General features: G+C 46.1%; 1 protein-coding gene and 1 long non-coding RNA gene across 3 annotated transcripts in view; one reads left to right on the forward strand and one right to left on the reverse strand.

The window, feature by feature from the left end:
• The window catches only part of CDC14A (cell division cycle 14A), an 80,301-nt gene extending 58,774 nt beyond the window's left edge, over positions 1–21,527 (reverse strand). Inside the window, exons 1-2 of one of the 2 annotated variants that reach the window (XM_069967547.1) lie at positions 21,193–21,527; positions 7,846–7,936 (exon numbers count right to left, since the gene is read on the reverse strand). In XM_069967547.1, coding sequence (XP_069823648.1) covers positions 7,846–7,936; positions 21,193–21,235 — 134 coding nt within the window. In that variant the 5' untranslated portion in view covers positions 21,236–21,527. The remainder of the gene's footprint in view (positions 1–7,845; positions 7,937–21,192) is intronic. The other variant, XM_069967549.1, reaches the window with a different exon arrangement.
• Positions 4,461–23,846, forward strand: part of LOC138789037 (uncharacterized) — a 37,963-nt gene continuing 18,577 nt past the window's right edge. The window contains exons 1-3 of the long non-coding RNA XR_011362690.1: positions 4,461–4,552; positions 16,461–16,521; positions 23,153–23,303. This is a non-coding gene — a long non-coding RNA (uncharacterized lncRNA). The remainder of the gene's footprint in view (positions 4,553–16,460; positions 16,522–23,152; positions 23,304–23,846) is intronic.

Raw genomic sequence — 23,846 nt, forward strand, 5'->3', positions numbered from 1 at the left:
AGTACTGGAAGACTGGAGATTTTTTAATAGAAGTAAATTATAAATCTCTGGCCAGATGATTTAAAAGAAAAAAAAATGATGAACTACCCCTTTAAGAAGCAAAAATAGTGTTGAGTGCACCTGCCAAACTGTTCGGGTTCGGCAACGTTCTCCGCACCTGAACGCTCGGCATTTGACTCTCAGCGGCGGATGCCGCCCTAGGGAGTTGTGGAAAACATGGATACAGCCATAGGTCATAGGAAATACTCCAGAACCAAGATACAGTAATGTAATCCAATGGAAAATCACATGTCCCATCTCAGGATGCAACAATCTCAGCTCTGCTACATCCGACAAACATGACATCCCTTATAAATACAAGTAGCGGTGCTATGCTTACCTGTCATACTATAACCTTAGTTATATCGGAAACATAAGAAGGGGGAATTAGAGGAAGTGGAGAAGAGGAAACATGACAAGACGAGAGGCGGGGAGGGCGCCATTGTTCCCTAAGCTCCCTATTGTTACCGTCTTACTGCCTAGCAATCTCGTCCCCCGGGGCCCCTTACACGCACTTGTCACGTTCTCTGGACACATCAGCCTTTATGACTGTCATCTATGCCCGGATGGTGACAGGACCGGTCGGCTCACTCATCCAGAATACAACTATTACAGTGTACAATGAGGATTGGCTGTCAGTCCGGACGTCTCCGCAACGTCCTAAGGGATGGAACCAGATGACTATATACTGTGCCTGGCATCCAGCTATACAGGACAAAGCCATGGAACCAGATGACTATATACTGTGCCTGGCATCCGGCTATACAGGACCATGGCATGGAACCAGATGACTATATACTGTGCCTGGCATCCAGCTATACAGGACAAAGCCATGGAACCAGATGACTATATACTGTGCCTGGCATCCAGCTATACAGGACAAAGCCATGGAACCAGATGACTATATACTGTGCCTGGCATCCAGCTATACAGGACCGTGCCATGGAACCAGATGACTATATACTGTGCCTGGCATCCGGCTATACAGGACCATGCCATGGAACCAGATGACTATATATTGTGCCTGGCATCCGGCTATACAGGACCATGGCATGGAACCAGATGACTATATACTGTGCCTGGCATCCGGCTATACAGACCCATGCCATGTAACCAGATGACTATATACTGTGCCTGGCATCCGGCTATACAGGACCGTGCCATGAACCAGATGACTATATACTGTGCCTGGCATCCAGCTATACAGGACCGTGCCATGTAACCAGATGACTATATACTGTGCCTGGCATCCGGCTATACAGGACCATGCCATGGAACCAGATGACTATATATTGTGCCTGGCATCCGGCTATACAGACCCATGCCATGAACCAGATGACTATATACTGTGCCTGGCATCCAGCTATACAGGACCGTGCCATGGAACCAGATGACTATATATTGTGCCTGGCATCCGGCTATACAGGACCGTGCCATGAACCAGATGACTATATACTGTGCTTGGTATCCAGCTATACAGGACCGTGCCATGGAACCAGATGACTATATACTGTGCCTGGCATCCAGCTATACAGGACCATGCCAGCCACTGTCTGGGAGGAAATCCACTTAACTGGAACTGTTCGCGGCAGCGTTTGGCCGAGAGAACAGCAGGCACAATGTACGGCCCCAAATCGGTGCCAGATCCAAGGAAAATCCACATTCCATGCATGTGAATGGGGTTTACGCAACTCTGCTCACATGCAAGGGACAGTGTCCCAACCCCCCCAAACCCCCCCCCCCCCCCATACCCCCCTGCCAACCCCCCGCTCTTACCCACCTGTTGTGGGCGCCTGTAATAGCACCGACAGTAAGTGAGCACTGACCTGACAGGTTGGCACCCGCTTGCTCTTATTTGGGAGCTGTTTCTCTCTCTGCCAGTGTACCCAGGTACTCCCACTACAATCCCCCCATACCCCCCCCCCCCCCCCCCCATAGACCTGAAAGCTACAAAACAGGACTGAAATAATTTTTTACAATCAATAGTTTAACTGGAGGAGAGGGAAGCTACTTGATAACAAGAGAAAGAAGCATTTTCATCTGATAAGATATATTACAAAGTTTCTTATAGTCTCTTGTACTATTGATCATAGTAACAATGTAAGGCTATGTAAAGAACAATGTAAGAGACTGGCCGTTCCATGACCCGGCCAGGTCACAGAACGGCCGGTCACAGAAAAGATCATCCCAATCCCGATCATCCCAATCTTCGCTGAGTTATGATGTGGGCGCATCCGGCGCAGCCAGGGATCCTGGCCAGAGTGTATACCCTGTGTATACACTCCGGCCGGGATTCACCCGTTCTACAGCACAACATAGGTTTCAAGACAATCGCGGCCGTTGCAACAAGGTTGTATCAACATGGCCTTAAGTTAATAAAAAGACAAAGGTCCATGAAGTTTAACTTATAAACTTACTGTGCTGATCCAGAACAAGACAAAAATATATATATGTCCTTGTGACCAGCATCTTTTCTAATACATCCCATTATTTCATTAGCCTTGGCAGCAGCTACCTGACACTGGTCACTATAGCCTAGATTACTGCCCATCGATATCACCAGGTCCCTCCCAGTAGCAGCTTCCCTCTGTGTTTTATTATTCAGCCTATAATTATACAATTTGTTGCCTTTGCCCAAGTGCAAACCTCCTATTAATCCACATTATACTTTGTGATTTCTCCACCCAAGCCTCCAGCTTCCCTCTGTAATATCACAATATCCAGCTTCCCTCTGAAATATCACATTATCCTCCCAGCATGTGAATCTGCCCATGGCCGCCGCCAATACAAACATTTACCATCATCCAAAGTCAGAGAAGCCGAGACATACAGGGAATACGTGCTTGTAGTCAGATACTATATAGCCTCATGGTTAGAGGGGTTTGTGGGTTCATATAACTGGGGTTTGTGGGTTCCTCTCTCTCATATGTATTTCTTGTGTAATTGTAGAAAACTCTTGTGTTTTTGCTCTTGTTATATATGAGATATCTCATTTTCAGCTCAGTATACAATGATAGTATAAGGCATTGATCTGTAACTATTGGTATTACAGGTCCTATCATGTCTGGCAAGGTGCGGCCAGAGAGCAACAAGTTACAGGTGGGGAGCAAAGCTTCCTATACTAGGATATCTGTATAGATGAGGACTATATGCACATATAACCACGGGTACTCTGTATGTCAGGGCCTGGAGCAACATATACCCCCAAAATGTATTATATGTAGATTTTACTATTATATTGTTTATCATTATTACTATTATTATTATGATTATTATTATTATTATTACTATTATTATTACTATTATTATTATTATTATGATTATTATTATTATTATTATTATTATTATTATTATCATCATCATTATTTTATTTTTATTATTATCACTATTTTTGTTATTTAGTATTATTATTATTGGGTTTATTATTAATAATTTTTCCATTATTTTTATTCATTATTATTATTATGTTTTATTAGGAGTATCATCATTATTATTGTATTTATAATTATGTTTGTTATAACTGTAATTATTACCTTGTGGTTTTTCGTTGTTTTTTTATTATGACTATTAATAATATTTTTATTATGTGGCCATGACAACTTCTTTCCAGATTCACATCTAATCCTGTGAAAATAATTTTTCACACGCAAACAAAACATTGGCGCATTCATAGGTTACGTTCACACAACGTCAATAAAAAGAGAAAAGGCGGGCTGTTTTTCTATTTATTTCCGCAATTTAATTGACTTCAATGCAATGCACATAGGGGGAGGTTTATCAAACATGGTGTAAAGTGAAACTGGCTCAGTTGCCCCTAGCAACCAATCAGATTCCACCTTTCATTCCTCACAGACTCTTTGGAAAATGAAAGGTGGAATCTGATTGGTTGCTAGGGGCAACTGAGCCAGTTTCACTTTACACCATGGTTGATAAATCTCCCCCTATATAAGCTCCTATAGCCGGACACTTATGACTCTATTCTGTATCCTATCTGAGCTCTTTATTAGCTTATTACTTAATAAATACATAAATCAGGTCAGGCTATAAAAAGCAATGAGATGTAAATCAACCAGCGAGGTAATGACACGGTATAGGGTTTCCTCACACCTCGCCGCTAATGTGTAGGTGTCAGCTATTTAATCTCACGGTGTGGCGGGTGAAAGCCGCACTATGGGGGTCATCTGGGAACAAGTCACACAGGATTGTCCGCTCATGTGTCCCACGTACAGATGATTCAGTGCACACAGCAGAGGCCTAGGCCGTGACCTTTAGGTGCCCATTGATGTACCCAAATACAGAAGCTGAGCACATTGTCCCGTTCCCTCCTTCCAGCTCTGGGATAGGGCGGACAATGGACGGATGACAAAAACCTCCTGAATTAACAATGATGAGGCCCTTCTCAGAGAAGTAGGTCAGTGCTGCGTGACAACATGTTCACCAGACCAGAGATTGTCGCACTTTCTCTGAACCGTGAGGTTTGATTGCCAAGTCTTCATCTACTGACCTCCATCGTGTAAGTAACCCCCCCCCCCTTCTTTGCCTTCAGATTTTATCCTATAGCACTTTATATTATCGGGTCCTCTTGGTAGCCACATGTCTCTTACAGCGTTTTAACCCCTTAGTGGTGTTTTTGGGGGGGTTTTGTTTTGTTTTTTTACATCTACACGTCCCGAAACCAACATTCTGCTATTGTTTCTTAACATTTTAAAGTGTCCTACTCATTAAAGGGGTACTACCCCTTTAAATCGCCTCATGTCAGAAAGTTATACAGATTTGTAATTTACTTCTATTTAAAAAGTCTTCCAGTACCTATCAGCTGCTGTATGTCCTGCAGGAAGTGGTGTATTTTTCCCAGTCTTACACTGTTCTCTGCTGCCACCTCTGTCCATGTCAGGAACTGTCCAGAGTGGCAGCAAATCCCATAGAAAACCTCTCCTGCTCTGGACAGTTCCTGACATGGACAGAGGTGGCAGCAGAGAGCACTGTGTCAGACTGGAAAGAATACACCACTTTCTGCAGGACATACAGCAGCTGATAAGTACTGGAAGACTGGAGATTTTTTTTTTTAACATAATTACAAATCTATAGAACTTTCTGACACCAAATGATCTGGAAAAAAAAAAAAACATTTCGCCGGAGTACTACTTAAAAAAAAAAAATTTTGACATGTTATGGAGATGTCACCTTCAATGTAAAGGTCCAACAGCACCAGAAATACAGTCCGTAACTGCCCTAAGGAAGAATGTGGATACACGCCAGAGGGCCACCTAACTCAAATGGAGGCCAAGTTACATGAGAAGAATAAATAGGAATCCAACAGCATCTATAAAAAAATGTTTAAGTTTATTCAAGAAGCCAGCGGAATATCAACGCAAGGTTTGGACCAGGCAGGGACAAAACGTTGCATTGAGGTACTGATGGCTTCTTGAATAAATTTGAAGATGTTGCATTGTCTATGACTCCTGTTAGATTCCTATTCTTGTGATGTTACGGACATGTGTCAAAAGTTTTGCAACCCCCATCAATGAGTAGAACAAGTGTGAAGAAGTGCATGTTCAAGAGCTTCACTCCCCGGCTCGCAGACATCTCTATCCTACTTCTCTGGACTGACCCTTTATAATTTCCTTCTATAAAGGGGTTATCCAGCGTTAGAAAAACTTGGCTGCTTTCTTCCAGAGACAGCACCGCTCTTGTCTCCAGCTCAGGCGTGGTTTGCAATTAAGCTCCATTCACTTCAATGGAACTGAGTTACAGAACCTGCACCCAAACTGAAGACAAGAGCAGTGCTGTCTCTGGAGGAAAGTGGCCATGTTTTTCTAAGGTTGGATAACCCCTTTAATGATGTTTGCGATGCCTAGAATTTCTTTAAATCACTTAAAGGAGAAGTCCGGCGAAATTTTTTATTAAAGTATTGCATTGCCCCCAAAAAGTTATACAAATCACCAATATACACTTATTATGGGAAATGCTTATAAAGAGCTTTTTTTCCCTGCACTTACTACTGCATCAAGTCTTCACTTCCTGGATAACATGGTGATGTCACTTCCTGGATAACATGGTGATGTCACTTCCTGGATAACATGGTGATGTCACTTCTTGGATAACATGGTGATGTCACTTCCTGGATAACATGGTGATGTCACTTCCTGGATAACATGGTGCTGTCACTTCCTGGATACATGGTGATGTCACTTCCTGGATAACATGGTGATGTCACTTCCTGGATAACATAGTGATGTCACGACCCGACTCTCGGAGCTGTGTGGGCTGTGGCTGATGGAGAGAATGATGGCAGGGGGACACTGAGGGACACAGGGCACTGGAGGGACACTGAGCATCCCTCTGCCATCATCTTCTCCAGCAGCCACAGCCGCACAGCTCCGAGAGTCGGGTCGTGACATCACTATGTTATCCAGGAAGGGACATCACCATGTTATCCAGGAAGTGACATCACCATGTTATCCAGGAAGTGACATCACCATGTTATCCAGGAAGTGAAGTGCAGTAGTGTTAGGGGGTGAAGGATGTATAAGTTTGTCTGTGTCTTTCTCTTACTTTCTTTTCTCTGTTGGCCAGCAAAACTTCTTTCTACCCACTGTTATTTCGACAGACAGACAAGTGCAGCACTTCCCACCAACACACATCCACCAGCATACAAACAGTATCACAGCTTACCAGGAGGAACCAGAGGGAAGGGGGTGCTGGGTTTATATAGAGCACTGACCTGATTACTGCCAGGTGAGACTGAGCTGGAGCTATGATGATTTGCTGTATATTATTTGTTTTGTCATCTTGCTTAAAATAAAGAAGAAGAATTTTTCTTTGGCTATGACTGAGTGACATTGCTTCTTTTTGTGACCTCAACAAATCCCACACCTCAACAAGTAGTAAGTGCAGGGAAAAAAGCACTTTATGTGTATTTCCTGTTATAAGTCTATATTGGTGATTTGTATAACTTTTGGGGGGCAATATAATACTTTATTAAAATTTTCACCGGACTTCTTCAATTTACCAGAAATGACAGCACATCCAAAACCCCTTCTTCCCCACATGCCATCTTTAGTACTGTACTGTATCTTATGCCCCAATCGCACTACATTTCTTTTCCTAATCCTGAATAATGAACTTTATTTTAGGCCAGAGCTGAATTCACAATTCTGAGGGTCGGTATTGGAAACAAGCCTGTCGGCAGACTCATATACAGCGGTTTAGCTCAGGGGTAGGAAACCTTGGCTCTCCAACTGTTGTAAAACTACAACTCCCATCATGCCTGGACAGCCAAAGCTTTAGAACAGATCAATAGTACAAGCTACTATAAGAAACTTTGTAATATATCTTATCAGACAAAAATGCTTCCTTCTCCTGTTATTAAGCAGCTTCCCTCTCCTCCAGCTAAACTGTCAACTGTAAAGAAAATAATTAGTGTAAGAGATCTCTCCCTAGGGCAGGGCAGCTGTTGCAAAACTACAACTCCCATCATGCCTGGACATTCTTCAGCTGTCCAGACATGATGGGAGTTGTAGTTATACAACAGCTGAAGAGCCAAGGTTCCCTACCCCTGGTTTAGCTGATCTCCTATAATGCGATGGGAGAGCTTGTTATCAGATTAGCACCTGTTGTACGGACGGCACTACCCTACTAAGTGCAAACTACCATAGCAAGTTTGGAGACCATGCTGGGAGATTCCCACTCTGAAGTCTGCACAGAGGTGAATGCAGCTCTTGTAACTCATAACAAGTACTAGATACTTAGATAAAGCAACACTTTTTTGTTTACGTATGACGCGTTTGACTCTTTTCGACTTACTTTTCATAGACCAGCTCCTCATCAGTGCAGAAATAGTGAGTGTTTACGGTACTTTTTGGTTTGTTCCGCAAGGTTGCAAAGTACAAGCGATCTAGAAAGAAGAAAAGAACATGGCTCAGTGTTACAGGTGTTACAGTGTTACTTAGTTGGCTAATCTGACCTGTAGGGACCTGGTCTTAAAGCTGCAGCACCAGTTGAACTTCTAGAACGGTGTTCCTCAATCTCTGACTCACAAAATGTTGCAAAACTACTATCATGCTGCTGCTCGGCAAGCTGGAAGATGTAGTTTTGCAACAGCTGGAGTTTCACAGGTTTGAAAAAACTGATCCAGAACATAGATCAGCTTAGGGTTCTGGGCTTGAAATTGAATTCCGCGGCACGGCTAAGGGTCCAAAAGTTATGGATGTGATAAAGAACGCCTCAACTGGCAGACCGTGGTCCTAACGTGGACTGCGGAGGCCAGCTGTCCGGACCCCTGCTGCAGCTCAGTATACCTGTAAACTGAGCTGCGCTGCTCCCCTCTGCACAGTAACTATGAGCGCTCGTAACGCTCTGTCTCTGGTTTTGGCGCTTGAATGACGACACTAGCAAGCCGGCACCAGGACAGGGGAGAGTGGCCTCTTGTGACCGCTGCATGTTATATGCTATATGAGAGGGGGAGCACAGCGGGGCTATATAACTGGGGGAGCACACAGCAGGGGTGCTATATACTACTGGGGGACAGTAGCGGATTATAATAGGTCAGTTTCGTGCGGTAGCCCAGGGGCCTGAGCTTCTGAGGGGCCCATGGCCCCCCAAAAAGACTTATGTTCTGTAACGCCCGGAGTAGTGGATCCACTGGACCGGCACCAGCGATGGCACAAACCTCACCAGGGAGCGGAGTCTAAGGGGCCGCTGGTTTTCACCAGAGCCCGCCGCAAGGCGGGATGGGCTTGCTGCGGCAGGCGACCCCCAGGTCGCTACCCCTGGCTTGGTTGCTGGTGACGGCAGGCGAGGCGTGACAGGAGCAGGTACTGACAGTGGCGTGTAAGCGTACCGCAGGTGACAGGCTGAACACAGGAACAGCAGAGAGACGGGAAGCAGGAACCAGGGACTAGGAGTAGGGACTGGGTAGCGGACAGGAATCAGGAACAAGGACTAGGGACCAGGTAGCGGACAGGTATCAGGAACAACAGGGAGCTGGGCCAAACGCTATGGGAAGCATGTAGAGGCTCCAACACCTGTAGTGGGGCAGGGCTGGAATTTATAGGGAGTGATTGTGCACATGGACCAATTAGGAGAGCACTGCCCCTTTAAATCTGAGACAGCCGGCGCGCGCGCGCCCTAGGAGGCGGGGACGCGCGCGCCGGCCGGCACAGCGACGGACAGGAGCGTGGAGAGGTAAGGCGCCCCCCGGGGCTGAAGTGACAGCAGCGCCGGGTCCCTGCCTACGGACACCGGCTGCTGCATGGGGCAGTGGGGAGTCGCGGCGGCGGCCCGGAGCACGGGACGCAGCCGCGGCCGTGACAGTACCCCCCCCCTTTGGCCTCCCCCTCTTTCTGGCCTGTAGGAACCTCTTGATGAGGTCTTGGTCCAGGATGTTAGCCTCGGGTTCCCAGGACCTCTCCTCAGGACCAAATCCTTTCCAGTCCACTAGGAAGGATCGTCTCCCTCTGACAGTTTTCATAGCCAGAATGTCTTTGACAATGTAAACGTCATCAGAGACGGCTTGTGGAGCAGAGAGCGAAGCCTTATCGGAGAACCGGTTGAGGACCACTGGCTTTAAGAGGGAGACATGGAAGGCGTTTGGAATCCGCATCGTAGGGGGTAGGCGGAGTTTGTAGGTGACAGGGTTGAGGCGTTTTAGCACCGAGAAAGGACCGAGGAATCGAGGACCCAACTTGTAGCTGGGGATCTTGAGTCGGACATATTTGGCCGAGAGCCAGACTTTGTCACCAGGGAGAAAATTCATGGCGGGTCTTCTTCTCTTATCCGCCTGGTCCTTCATGCGGACAGATGCCTTGAGCAGAGATTGTCGAGTCTGTTCCCAGATTGACTGCAGGTCAGATAACAACTCCTCCACGGCTGGGACCTCAGAGGATGGAGATAGAGGCAGAGGAGGACGAGGGTGACGTCCATAGACCACATAGAAGGGTGACTTGCCTGTGGAGCTCGAGTCCAGATGATTGTAGGAAAACTCTGCCCAAGGAAGCAGACTGGACCAGTTGTCCTGGCGAGCGGAGACGAAATGTCGAAGATAATTGCCAAGGACCTGATTGACCCTCTCCACTTGCCCATTGGTCTGGGGATGATAGGCCGAAGAGAAGTCCAGCTTCACTTGGAGTTGAGAGCAGAGAGCACGCCAGAATCTGGAGACAAATTGTGAGCCTCTGTCAGAGACTATATGAAGAGGAAGACCATGGAGGCGGAAGATATGCTGAAAGAACAGCTGGGCCAGGCGAGAGGATGATGGTAATCCAGGAAGAGCCACGAAGTGGGACATCTTGGAGAAGCGGTCCGTGACAACCCAGATGACTGTGTTACCCGCAGATGGAGGTAAGTCTGTGACAAAGTCCATGCCTATATGACACCAGGGGCGGTCTGGAACTGGCAAGGGCTGAAGTAGGCCGGCAGGTCTTTGATGAGAGGACTTGTTTCTGGCACAGATGGTACAGGACGCCACCAAGTCTTTGACATCCTGGAGTAGGCTAGGCCACCAGTAGTGGCGGGAGATCAGTTGCCCGGTCTTTAGAACTCCCGGATGCCCGGCCACCATAGAGGAATGACCCCATTTCAAGATGCGTTTACGGAGTGCGGGGCGCACATAAGTCTTACCGGGAGGCAACTGCTGCAGAGTAGAAGTGGCAACTGGTACTAGGCGATCGGGAGGAATTATGTGTCGAGGAGATTCCTCTTGCCCCAGAACATCGGATGCTCGGGATAACGCATCGGCCTTGATATTCTTCTCGGCTGGACGGAAATGAATGGTGAAATTGAACCGAGAGAAGAAGAGGGACCACCTGGCCTGCCGAGGATTGAGGCGTTGAGCCGATTGGAGGTAGAGGAGGTTCTTGTGGTCCGTGTAGATGTTAACGGGATGTTTAGCCCCCTCTAGGAGATGACGCCACTCCTCCAGTGCCAGCTTAATAGCCAGGAGTTCCCGATCTCCTATAGTATAGTTCCTCTCGGCAGGGGAAAAAGTCTTAGAAAAGAACCCGCAGGTTCTGGTCTTGCCTGATGTGTCTCTTTGCGAGAGGACTGCTCCGGCGCCCACAGAGGAAGCATCAACTTCAAGAGAAAACGGCTTGGAGATATCCGGGCGAACTAGAGCAGGAGCGGAGGCAAAGGCAGACTTTAGGCTATTGAAGGCATGTTCGGCCTCGGGAGGCCAGCGTCTAGGATCCGCCTTCTTCTTTGTGAGAGCCACTATGGGTGCAACCAGGGTAGAGAAGTGAGGGATGAATTGCCGATAGTAGTTGGCAAATCCAAGGAATCGTTGGATAGCTCTAAGTCCCTCAGGACGAGGCCACTGGAGAACAGCTGAGAGCTTGGCAGGATCCATCTGTAGGCCCTGGTCAGAGATAATGTATCCAAGAAACGGCAGGCTGCGCTGATGGAAAAGGCACTTCTCCAACTTGGCATACAAACGGTTGGCCCGTAGTCTCCGTAGAACCTGTCGTACATGGGACACGTGGGTCTGCTGGTCGTGGGAGAAGACCAGGATGTCGTCAAGATAGACAATGACGCAGACATAGAGGAGATCGCGGAATAAATCATTCACGAATTCCTGGAAGACCGCTGGGGCGTTGCATAGGCCGAATGGCATGACCAGATATTCGTAGTGCCCATCTCTGGTGTTGAAAGCGGTCTTCCATTCGTCTCCTTCACGAATACGGATCAGGTTATACGCTCCCCTGAGATCCAACTTGGAGAAGATCCTAGCTCCACGGAGACGGTCGAATAGTTCTGGGATTAGCGGAAGAGGATAGCGGTTCTTGACAGTCACCTTATTTAAGCCCCGGTAGTCTATGCATGGGCGGAGGGAACCGTCCTTCTTCTGCACAAAGAAAAATCCAGCGCCAGCGGGAGACGTGGATTTACGGATGAAGCCCTTCTGTAAGTTCTCCCGGATGTAGGAGGACATGGCTTCCGTCTCGGGCACAGAGAGAGGGTATACTCGACCACGTGGGGGAGAAGTTCCAGGAAGAAGGTCTATAGGGCAATCATAGGACCGATGAGGTGGTAGAGAGTCTGCCTCCTTGGCCGAGAAGACATCAATAAAGTCTTGGTATTCGTGCGGTAGACCAGACAAAGGCTTGGCATTAGCAGGTGACCTCGTAGAGCACTTGGGTTGAGGAGGTCTCAGACACCTATTTGGACAGTCCTGGCCCCAGCCGAGAACCTCCCCAGTTCTCCAGTCCAGCTTAGGGGTATGTAATTGCAGCCAAGGAAGACCCAGCAAGATGGCGGAAGAGGAATGGCGCAAGACGTAGAAGGAGATCCTCTCCTGATGTAAGGCGCCCACCTGGAGGACTAGGGGTTCAGTCTGGCAGTGCACAGCTTCGGTAAGAATCTCGCCCGTGATCGAAGAGATAGACCGGGGTTGGGCTAGCTGTATCACGGGTAGCCGCCATCTTTGGACCAACGAAGCGGAAATGAAACTGCCAGCAGCGCCAGAGTCGATGAGGGCAGTAGTCTGGAGAACTTGCCCTGAGGGTGTCTGGATGGAGACTGGCATAGTCAATCTTGGAGAGGTGGCATTCACACCTAGGGAGACCTCTCCCACTGGACCTAGGTGCGAGCGTTTCCCGGACGCTGAGGACGTTGGGGACATCTCTGCCGAAAGTGATCAGCGCCACCGCAGTATAGGCAGAGATTCAGCTCTAGTCGACGGGCCCTTTCTTCAGTCGTCAAGCGAGCTCGATCCACCTGCATAGGACCTTCTGGAGACGACTGGGGCATAGGAGCAACGGGATTTTGGAATACCGGTGCCAACCGAGGATGGCGACGGGGCAGACTCAGACGCCGTTCTTGTCGGACCTCCTCCTCTCTCTCTGAAAACCTGGTGTCGACTCTGGTAGCCAGTAGAATGAGTTCGTTCAAGGAGGTAGGAAGGTCTCGGGCAGCGAGCACATCTTTCACTCGAGTGGAAAGGCCCTTCTTGAAGGTGGCTAATAGGGCGGCCTCGTTCCAGTCCAATTCAGCTGCCAGGGTGCGGAACTGGATGGCGTAGTCACCGACAGAGGAGCTCCCTTGTGAGAGGTTGAGAAGAGCAGTCTCGGCTGAGGTGGCACGGGCAGGTTCCTCAAAGACGGAGCGAAACTCGGCCAGGAAGGCCCGGAGATTGGCAGCAACAGGATCATCACGGTCCCACAGTGGCGTGGCCCAGGCCAGAGCTCTACCCTCCAATAGGCTGATGATAAAGGCCACTTTAGAGCGCTCGGTGGGAAACTGACTACTTAACAGTTCAATATGCATTGTGCATTGAGTCAGGAATCCCCTGCACAACTTGGGATCACCTCCATATTTATTCGGGAGGGCCAATCGGAGTCCCGAAGTGGTTGCAGGTGGTGGTGGGCGCTGGCCTGTAGTATGCTGCTGTAGGGCGGCAGTCAATTGCTGGATTTGCTGCGACTGCTGCTGGATCTGTTGAGCCTGTTGAGCGACCACTCTGGCGACGTCACGGAGATCAGGCACCTCGCCGGGATCCATGGTTGGAGCCTACTGTAACGCCCGGAGTAGTGGATCCACTGGACCGGCACCAGCGATGGCACAAACCTCACCAGGGAGCGGAGTCTAAGGGGCCGCTGGTTTTCACCAGAGCCCGCCGCAAGGCGGGATGGGCTTGCTGCGGCAGGCGACCCCCAGGTCGCTACCCCTGGCTTGGTTGCTGGTGACGGCAGGCGAGGCGTGACAGGAGCAGGTACTGACAGTGGCGTGTAAGCGTACCGCAGGTGACAGGCTGAACACAGGAACAGCAGAGAGACGGGAAGCAGGAACCAGGGACTAGGAGTAGGGACTGGGTAGCGGACAGGAATCAGGAACAAGGACTAGGGACCAGGTAGCGGACAGGTATCAGGAACAACAGGGAGCTGGGCCAAACGCTATGGGAAGCATGTAGAGGCTCCAACACCTGTAGTGGGGCAGGGCTGGAATTTATAGGGAGTGATTGTGCACATGGACCAATTAGGAGAGCACTGCCCCTTTAAATCTGAGACAGCCGGCGCGCGCGCGCCCTAGGAGGCGGGGACGCGCGCGCCGGCCGGCACAGCGACGGACAGGAGCGTGGAGAGGTAAGGCGCCCCCCGGGGCTGAAGTGACAGCAGCGCCGGGTCCCTGCCTACGGACACCGGCTGCTGCATGGGGCAGTGGGGAGTCGCGGCGGCGGCCCGGAGCACGGGACGCAGCCGCGGCCGTGACATGTTCTGCCATGATTTGCATAAAAATTGCTGCTTTTTACCGCAATTTTGCACAAATCAGGGCAAAACTGCAGCCAGGAGACAATGCAGTAACATTAGAGAATATATTGAAGGACCTTATCATGTGACAATGATGTCACCACAGGTCCTTTACAGGCTGCATTATGGAGGGAAAAGACTTAAATTAGTGCCGCCATAGTTACAGTGGGTTGGGGGGGCCCAAGCTCTGTGAACAGCCCGGGGGCCCATAGTAAAGTTAATCCGCCCCTGCTGGGGGAGCACAGGGGGACTGTATACTACTGGGGGAGCGCATGGGGGGGGGGAGCTATATACTACTGGGAAGCACAAAGTGGGGGTCTAAATACTACTGGGGGAGCACACAGGGGTGCTATATACTACCGGGGAGCACAAAGCGGGGGTCTTAATACAACTGGGGGAACACACAGGGGTGCTATATACTACTGGGGAGCACAAAGCGGGGGTCTATATACTACTGGGGGAGCACACAGCGAGGGGCTATATACTACTGGGGAGCACAAAGCAGGGGTCTATATACTACTGGGGGAGCGCACAGGGAGGCTACATGGGAGGGGGAGCACACAGGGGCTCTATATACTACGGGGGAGCACAAAGTGGGGGTCTATATACTACTGGGGGAGCGCACAGGGGGGCTATATACTACTGGGGAGTGCACGGGGGGCTATATACTACTGAGGGAGAACACAGGGGGACTATATACTACTGGGGGAGCAACAGGGGGGCTATATACTACTGGGGACTGCACAGGGGTACTATATACTACTGGGAAATGCACAAGTTGCTATATACTACTGGGGGAGCGCACAGAGGGGCTATATACTACAAAGGGAGAGCACAGGGGGACTATATACTACTGGGAGAGCGCACAGGGGGACAATATACTACTGGGGGAGCACACAGGGGGACTATATACTACTGGGGGAGCGCACAGGGGGTCTATATACTACTGGGGGAGTGCACAGGGGTCTATATACTACTGGGGGAGCGTACAGGGGTCTATATACTACTGGGGCGCAACAGGGGTGCTATATACTACTGGGGGAGCGCACATGGGTCTATATACTACTGGGGGAGCGAACATGGGTCTATATACTACTGGGGGAACATACAGGGGGCTAGTTATAGAGCAGGATAGAAGTCTCTGTACAGGCTGTGATCCCTGGTGCCTGTCCTTACAGATATGATGATTCTCTTTGAAGCATCAATGATACAACAGGTTTCTTCCCTAATTGATTTATAATGGGTCTATTATATATTTTTCCATTACTGGTGGAAAATACCAAATGCAAGTCTGATCTGATGATCATGATCAGCCGCTATCACTTTGTGTTTTCATCAGATGAACATCCGACTCCGGATTCTGCTTCTGGTCACATTAAGATTCAGTATAATTAGAATTTTATTCATTTAATTTTTTGTCTATGTATCTACCCCAGAATTGTAAAGTGCTGCGGAATCTGTTGGCGCTATATAAATAAAAATTATTATTATTATTTGGATTAGGAGTCCAGTGGGCGGTGCTAATCAGTGACTAATAGTTATATCTATGCACACTCATACTAGAAAGGCTGTCAGTCAGTAGAACCGCCCACTGGACTCCTAAACCCCACATGAGCAGAGATTTCAGTCAGTACATGGCAGCTTCTATGGACTCCTGAATAACCTCTAGTTTATTGTACATGAGATTGTTACCTATTGGGCATTTGCTGACTATATGGGGAGATCTGCTGACCAGTAAGGGGGAGGGGTCCACATCTACATGGACTGAGTATACCTGGATAAACTCCCAGTGTACTCATACAGTGGGTAACATCACGTACATACATATACATATCACACATACATACATGTGCACATCACACATACATATATTACACATCACACATACATACATACATACATACATACATACAAACATACATATATCACACATACATAAATATATTACATATCATACATACATTCATACATATATCACACATACATATAGCGGATAACTTCATACATACATACGTCATATATACATACATCCACCACACATACATCCACCACACATACATACAGCCTCATTGCTTTTTTTTGCAGAAACACGTTCCCCAGCACACATAGAGATGGGACACTTCCTCCAGCTCTTGTCTAATCCTGATATTTGTGACATTTTCCACTTTGATCCCTCAGTGCGAAATCTTCCCTGCGGACTCCGAGTCGCTTCACAGGACGAGGATTTACTGCATATCAGGTATATGGGAGGACTGGGGGGGGGGGGGGGGGGTTACAGAGTTTTTTCACATAAGGCAATCCCAGACTAGTACAAGATAGATAGATAGATAGATAGATAGATAGATAGATAGGAGATAGATAGATAGATAGATAGATAGATAGATAGATAGATAGATAGATAGATAAATAGGAGATAGATAGATAGATAGATAGATAGATAGATAGATAGATAGATAGGAGATAGATAGATAGATAGATAAATAGGAGATAGATAGATAGATAGATAGATAGATAGATAGATAGATAGATAGATAGATAGGAGATAGATAGATAGATAGATAGATAGATAGATAGATAGGAGATAGATAGATAGATAGATAGGAGATAGATAGATAGATAGATAGATAGATAGATAGATAGATAGATAGATAAATAGGAGATAGATAGATAGATAGATAGATAGGAGATAGATAGATAGATAGATAGATAGATAGATAAATAGGAGATAGATAGATAGATAGATAGATAGATAGATAGATAGGAGATAGATAGATAGATAGATAGATAGATAGATAGATAGATAGATAGGAGATAGATAGATAGATAGATAGATAGATAGATAGATAGGAGATAGATAGATAGATTGATAGATAGATAGGAGATAGATAGATAGATAGATAGATAGATAGATAGATAGATAGATAGATAGATAGGAGATAGGAGATAGATAGGAGATAGATAGATAGGAGATAGATAGATAGATAGATAGATAGATAGATAGATAGATAGATAGATAGATAGATAGATGATAGATAGGAGATAGATAGATAGATAGATAGATAGATAGATAGATAGATAGATAGATGATAGATAGATAGGAGATAGATAGATAGATAGATAGATAGAAGATAGATAGATGATAGATAGATAGATAGATAGATAGATAGATAGATAGATAGATAGATAGATAGGAGATAGATAGATAGGAGATAGATAGGAGATAGATAGATAGGAGATAGATAGATAGATAGATAGATAGATAGATAGATAGATAGATAGATAGGTAGGAGATAGATAGATAGATAGATAGATAGATAGGAGATAGATAGATAGGAGATAGATAGATAGATAGATAGATAGATAGATAGATAGATAGGAGATAGATAGATAGATAGATAGATAGATAGATAGATAGATAGGAGATAGATAGGAGATAGATAGATAGATAGATAGATAGATAGATAGATAGATAGGAGATAGATAGATAGGAGATAGATAGGAGATAGATAGATAGATAGATAGATAGATAGATAGATAGATAGATAGATAGATAGATAGGTAGGAGATAGATAGATAGATAGATAGATAGATAGATAGGAGATAGATAGATAGGAGATAGATAGATAGATAGATAGATAGATAGATAGATAGATAGATAGATAGGAGATAGATAGATAGATAGATAGATAGAAGATAGATAGATAGATAGATAGATAGATAGATATAGATAGATAGATAGGAGATAGATAGATAATAGATAGGAGATAGATAGATAGATAGATAGATAGATAGATAGATAGATAGATAGGAGATAGATAGGAGATAGATAGATAGGAGATAGATAGATAAATAGATAGGAGATAGATAGATAGATAGATAGATAGATAGATAGATAGATAGATAGGAGATAGATAGTTTTTCCACATGAAGCAACCACAGACTAGCACAATTATTCTATAGACAGATAATGTGATCAGTGTTTCTATCTCTCTGTCAGTCAGTATGATGCAGTATAGTGTATACAGTATATATATATGTGATGCAGTATGGTGTATACAGTATATATATATGTGATGCAGTATGGTGTATACAGTATATATATGTGATGCAGTATGGTGTATACAGTATATATATATGTGATGCAGTATGGTGTATACAGTATATATATATGTGATGCAGTATGGTGTATACAGTATATATATATGTGATGTAGTATGGTGTATACAGTATATGGCTGGGTTCACACTATGTATATTTGAGGCTGTATTTGTGAGGCTGTATAGCAACCAAAACCAGGAGTGGATTGAAAACACAGAAAGGATCTGTTCACATAATGTTGTAATTGAGTGGATGGCCGCCATTTAATGGCAAATATTTGCTGTTATTTTAAAACAACGGCTGTGGTATTGAAATAATGGCCGTTATTTACTGTTATATGACGGCCATCCACTCAATTTCAACATTGTGTGAACAGATCCTTTCTGTGTTTTCAATCCACTCCTGGTTTTGGTTGCTATGAGGACCTGACATGAGGACTAAATACTGCCTGAAATATACATAGTGTGAACCCAGCCCCCATGTGATGTAGTATGGTGTATACAGTATATATGTGATGCAGTATGGTGTATACAGTATATATATATGTGATGTAGTATGGTGTATACAGTATATATGTGATGCAGTATGGTGTATACAGTATATATATGTGATGCAGTATGGTGTATACAGTATATATATGTGATGTAGTATGGTGTATACAGTATATATGTGATGTAGTATGGTGTATACAGTATATATGTGATGCAGTATGGTGTATACAGTATATATATATGTGATGTAGTATGGTATACTATACAGTATATATGTGATGCAGTATGGTGTATACAGTATATATATGTGATGCAGTATGGTGTATACAGTATATATATATATGTGATGTAGTATGGTGTATACAGTATATATGTGATGTAGTATGGTGTATACAGTATATATGTGAAGCAGTATGGTGTATACAGTATATATGTGATGCAGTATGGTGTATACAGTATATATGTGAAGCAGTATGGTGTATACAGTATATATGTGATGCAGTATGGTGTATACAGTATATATGTGATGTAGTATGGTGTATACAGTATATATGTGAAGCAGTATGGTGTATACAGTATATATGTGAAGCAGTATGGTGTATACAGTATATATGTGATGCAGTATGGTGTATACAGTATATATGTGATGTAGTATGGTGTATACAGTATATATGTGAAGCAGTATGGTGTATACAGTATATATGTGATGCAGTATGGTGTATACAGTATATATGTGATGCAGTATAGTATATATATATATATATCTGTATCTCAGTGCTATGGCCAGCACGCGGCTCCTCAGTGTTTCTGTTACTATGGGGACAAGGAATGTATCAGCACAAAGACTCCGCGTACAGGAAGTGTGACCGGGGACTTGTACTAGGAAAGAAAGGAAAACGGCTGGTGGGGGTCCCTTCTGTCACCCCCAGCTGCCACAGAGCCCGGGAGCGCTGACCGTTACATCCCCCCCCCCCCCCGGGAGCGCTGACCGTCTAGTGCTGAGCGCCGGACCAGTGTGTGTTTTAGAGCTTTAGAACCTTGGTAAATGGCTACAATGTAACAATGTGAGAAGTGCGCGGGGCGGGAGAGCTGCGCTGTGATTACCGCTCCGGGGGACGGGCGCCAATCCTGCTGCTGTATATAGAGTATATACCCCTGCCCGGACAGTATACATGTATAGAGTATATACCCCTGCCCGGACAGTATACATGTATAGAGTATATACCCCTGCCCGGACAGTATACATGTATAGAGTATATACCCCTGCCCGGACAGTATACATGTATAGAGTATATACCCCTGCCCGGACAGTATACATGTGCTGCTGTATATAGAGTATATACCCCTGGCCGGACAGTATACATGTGCTGCTGCTGTATATACCGTATATACCCCTGGCCGGACAGTATACATGTGCTGCTGCTGTATATACCGTATATACCCCTGCCCGGACCGTATACATGTGCTGCTGTATATACCGTATATACCCCTGGCCGGACAGTATACATGTGCTGCTGCTGTATATACCGTATATACCCCTGCCCGGACAGTATACATGTGCTGCTGTATATAGAGTATGTACCCCTGCCCGGACAGTATACATGTGCTGCTGCTGTATATAGAGTATATACCCCTGCCCGGACAGTATACATGTGCTGCTGCTGTATATAGAGTATATACCCCTGGCCGGACAGTATACATGTGCTGCTGCTGTATATACCGTATATACCCCTGGCCGGACAGTATACATGTGCTGCTGCTGTATATACCGTATATACCCCTGCCCGGACCGTATACATGTGCTGCTGTATATACCGTATATACCCCTGGCCGGACAGTATACATGTGCTGCTGCTGTATATACCGTATATACCCCTGCCCGGACAGTATACATGTGCTGCTGTATATAGAGTATGTACCCCTGCCCGGACAGTATACATGTGCTGCTGCTGTATATAGAGTATATACCCCTGCCCGGACAGTATACATGTGCTGCTGCTGTATATAGAGTATATACCCCTGCCCGGACAGTATACATGTGCTGCTGTATATAGAGTATGTACCCCTGCCCGGACAGTATACATGTGCTGCTGCTGTATATAGAGTATATACCCCTGCCCGGACAGTATACATGTGCTGCTGTATATACCCCTGCCCGGACAGTATACATGTGCTGCTGTATATAGAGTATATACCCCTGCCCGGACAGTATACATGTGCTGCTGCTGTATATACCGTATATACCCCTGGCCGGACAGTATACATGTGCTGCTGTATATACCGTATATACCCCTGTATAGCCGCAGTCAGTCAGTTCTTACCCTTGATAATCTCGGCGGCGCTGATCAGCTCCTGGTTCTCCATCCCCGGATCACAGGGAGGGCGCCTCTTGCCCTGGCATTGCCCCCGGATAATCCTCTTGCCCTGTTTGCCCGGTCACATCACTTTCTGCCCGCTCCTTCCCTCCCTCCCGGCCGCCGCCGCCTCAGCTCTTCTTGCCCCCTGGTGTCAGGCTCTCCCCCGGCCCCCCTTGCGCTCGGTGTCCGCTCTCTTAAAGTCGCACGTCTTGGTAACCGCCAGCCAATCGGCGGCCGGCCTCGGTTACTAAGGCTTTGTGTCTCCTGGCCAATCAGGGTGAGGCTGAGGGTTAACCCTTGCTGGGCCTGAGCGCTGCGGCTGAGGATGAAGCCCTCACAGGAGGAAGCGCCTGTATTATTACTCCGTCACTAAAACCGGGCGTATATTCTATTATCGATTCATATTGGGGAGATTTATCAAGCATGGTGTAAAGTGAAACTGGCTCAGTTGCCCCTAGCAACCAATCAGATTCCACCTTTCATTTTTTAAAGAGTCTGTGAGGAATGAAAGGTGGAATCTGATTGGTTACTAGGGGCAACTGCGCCAGTCTCACTTTACACCATGTTTGATAAATCTCCCCCCATGATTTATATTGGTAAAAGTAGAAGTCTGACATTCCTGTCATACCTGTTCACACTGTGCGGTTTAAGTCAATGTCTTATGTTATACCAGGGCTGAGGAACCTTCGACCCTCCAGCTGTTGCAAAACTACAACTCCCATCATGCCTGGACAGCCGAAGGTTCCTTAACCCTGTATTATAGGAGCAGGCACTGTCACAAAAACTACTGGTCACAAAGAGTTTTCCAGTACTTATCAGCTGCTGTATGTCCTGCAGGAAGTGGTGTATTCTCTCCAGTCTGACACAGTGCTCTCTGCTGCCACCTCTGTCCATGTCAGGAACTGTCCAGAGCAGCAGCAAATTCCCATAGAAAAACTCTCCTGCTCTCCAGACTGGGGAAAAAAAACACTTCCTGCAGGACATACAGCAGCTGATAAGTACTGGAAGACTTGATTTTTTTTTTTTTTTAATAGAAGTAAATTACAAATCTCTGGCACTTGCTGGGACCAGTTGATTTGAAAGAATTTTTTTGTGCATTACCCCTTTAAGTATAAATAATCATATATAAATGTATGGGCAATGATGGGCAAATCTGGTTCCCCTTGTGGTGCCCTGCATTTTGTCTGTGAGTAAATTCACAGGGGGTCCAACCCCCTAACACCTTGCTCACAGTTTACCAGGCACAGCGCCGTACAGGTGGTAGTGGCTGTGTCTGGTATTGCAGCTCTTTGCAGTTCAGTCGCATACAAGTGAATAGGACCCGGCTGCAGACTTAGGGCCCTATTCCACCGGACGATTATCGTTCAGATTATCGTTAAATCGTTCGAATATAAACGGTAATCGTTTGGTTGAAATGCAGTTAACGATTAACGACCGAATGAGATATCGTTGATCGCTTTATAAGACCTGGACCTATTTTTATCGTTGCTCGTTCGCAAAACGTTCGCATTGAATAAGACGTCGTTCGGTCGTTCGCAGTAGATACGAACGCAATAGCGAAGAAAAAACTATCGCAAATACGATCATAAGTAACGACTATCGTTCCATGAAAATGAGTGAACGTTTTCAGGTCTTTCGCAATAGCGGTCGTTTGAGATCGTTAATCGTTAACGATTATGCGAACGATGATCATCTGGTGGAATAGGGCCCTTAGGCACAGACACAATGCAGTGTAGGGAGCTCAGGGATCCATGAAATCTGCTGATCTGCAGGGGTGTGGGCAGTCAGATCCCCACAAATCTGAGATTGATTACTTGCTCTGAGGATCTTGGTGTTCAGACTCAAACCAATCATTGAGAGAAGCCCTTGTCTGAGTGCTTCATTCCCCACATTGTCACTACTTTTTTTTTTTTTTTTTCTGCAGGTGATGGTGTCCAAAGAAAGTCTATGGAGAAAAAGATTGCTGCAAGTCACAGAGTGAAGCACTTATCGGAGCTCTTCTCCCAGCTCTATCTAGCAATCATTCATGGTCTGAACTTCAAGACCCTGATTGATGAACGCTTTGGTCGGACAGGGTCAGAAAACTTTACCATCAGGTTATTTTGGCCCCAAAATGTACTTACTTGTGGGCTTGTGCCACCTCAAAGGCATATTCCACTCAAAAATAACTTTTGATATGTTGCCGCCCATGGTGAGACTAACAATTCCTTCCATAGTTATTTTCTATTCAGTCTCCTTCCCCAGTTCTAAGCTGCTGCTTTTTGCTGAAGACACAAAAATCTGTGTGTGAGCTTTTCTCTCTGTCTCCCCCCTCCGTTTTGAGTGTAAACAAGTCCCTGGCTGACTTTATCTGCAACATTGTAGCTTCTTTGTAATGCTGGGAGGGATAATCACTGTGAGTTTATCAGCAACTTGACCTCAAATTAACCCTCCCAGCATTGCAAAGAAGCTAGAATGTTGCAGAAACAGCCTGCCAGGGACTTGTTTACATCAGCCATCTCAGAAGGGAGGGGGGGAGACAGAGAAAAAAGCTCACACACAGATTTTTGTGTCTTCAGCAGAAAGCAGCAGCTCAGAACTGGGGGAAGGAGACGGAATAGAAAATAAGGAATATGGAA

The sequence above is a fragment of the Dendropsophus ebraccatus genome, chromosome 4, assembly GCF_027789765.1.
Source record: "Dendropsophus ebraccatus isolate aDenEbr1 chromosome 4, aDenEbr1.pat, whole genome shotgun sequence".
Taxonomy (NCBI): Eukaryota; Metazoa; Chordata; class Amphibia; order Anura; family Hylidae; genus Dendropsophus; species Dendropsophus ebraccatus.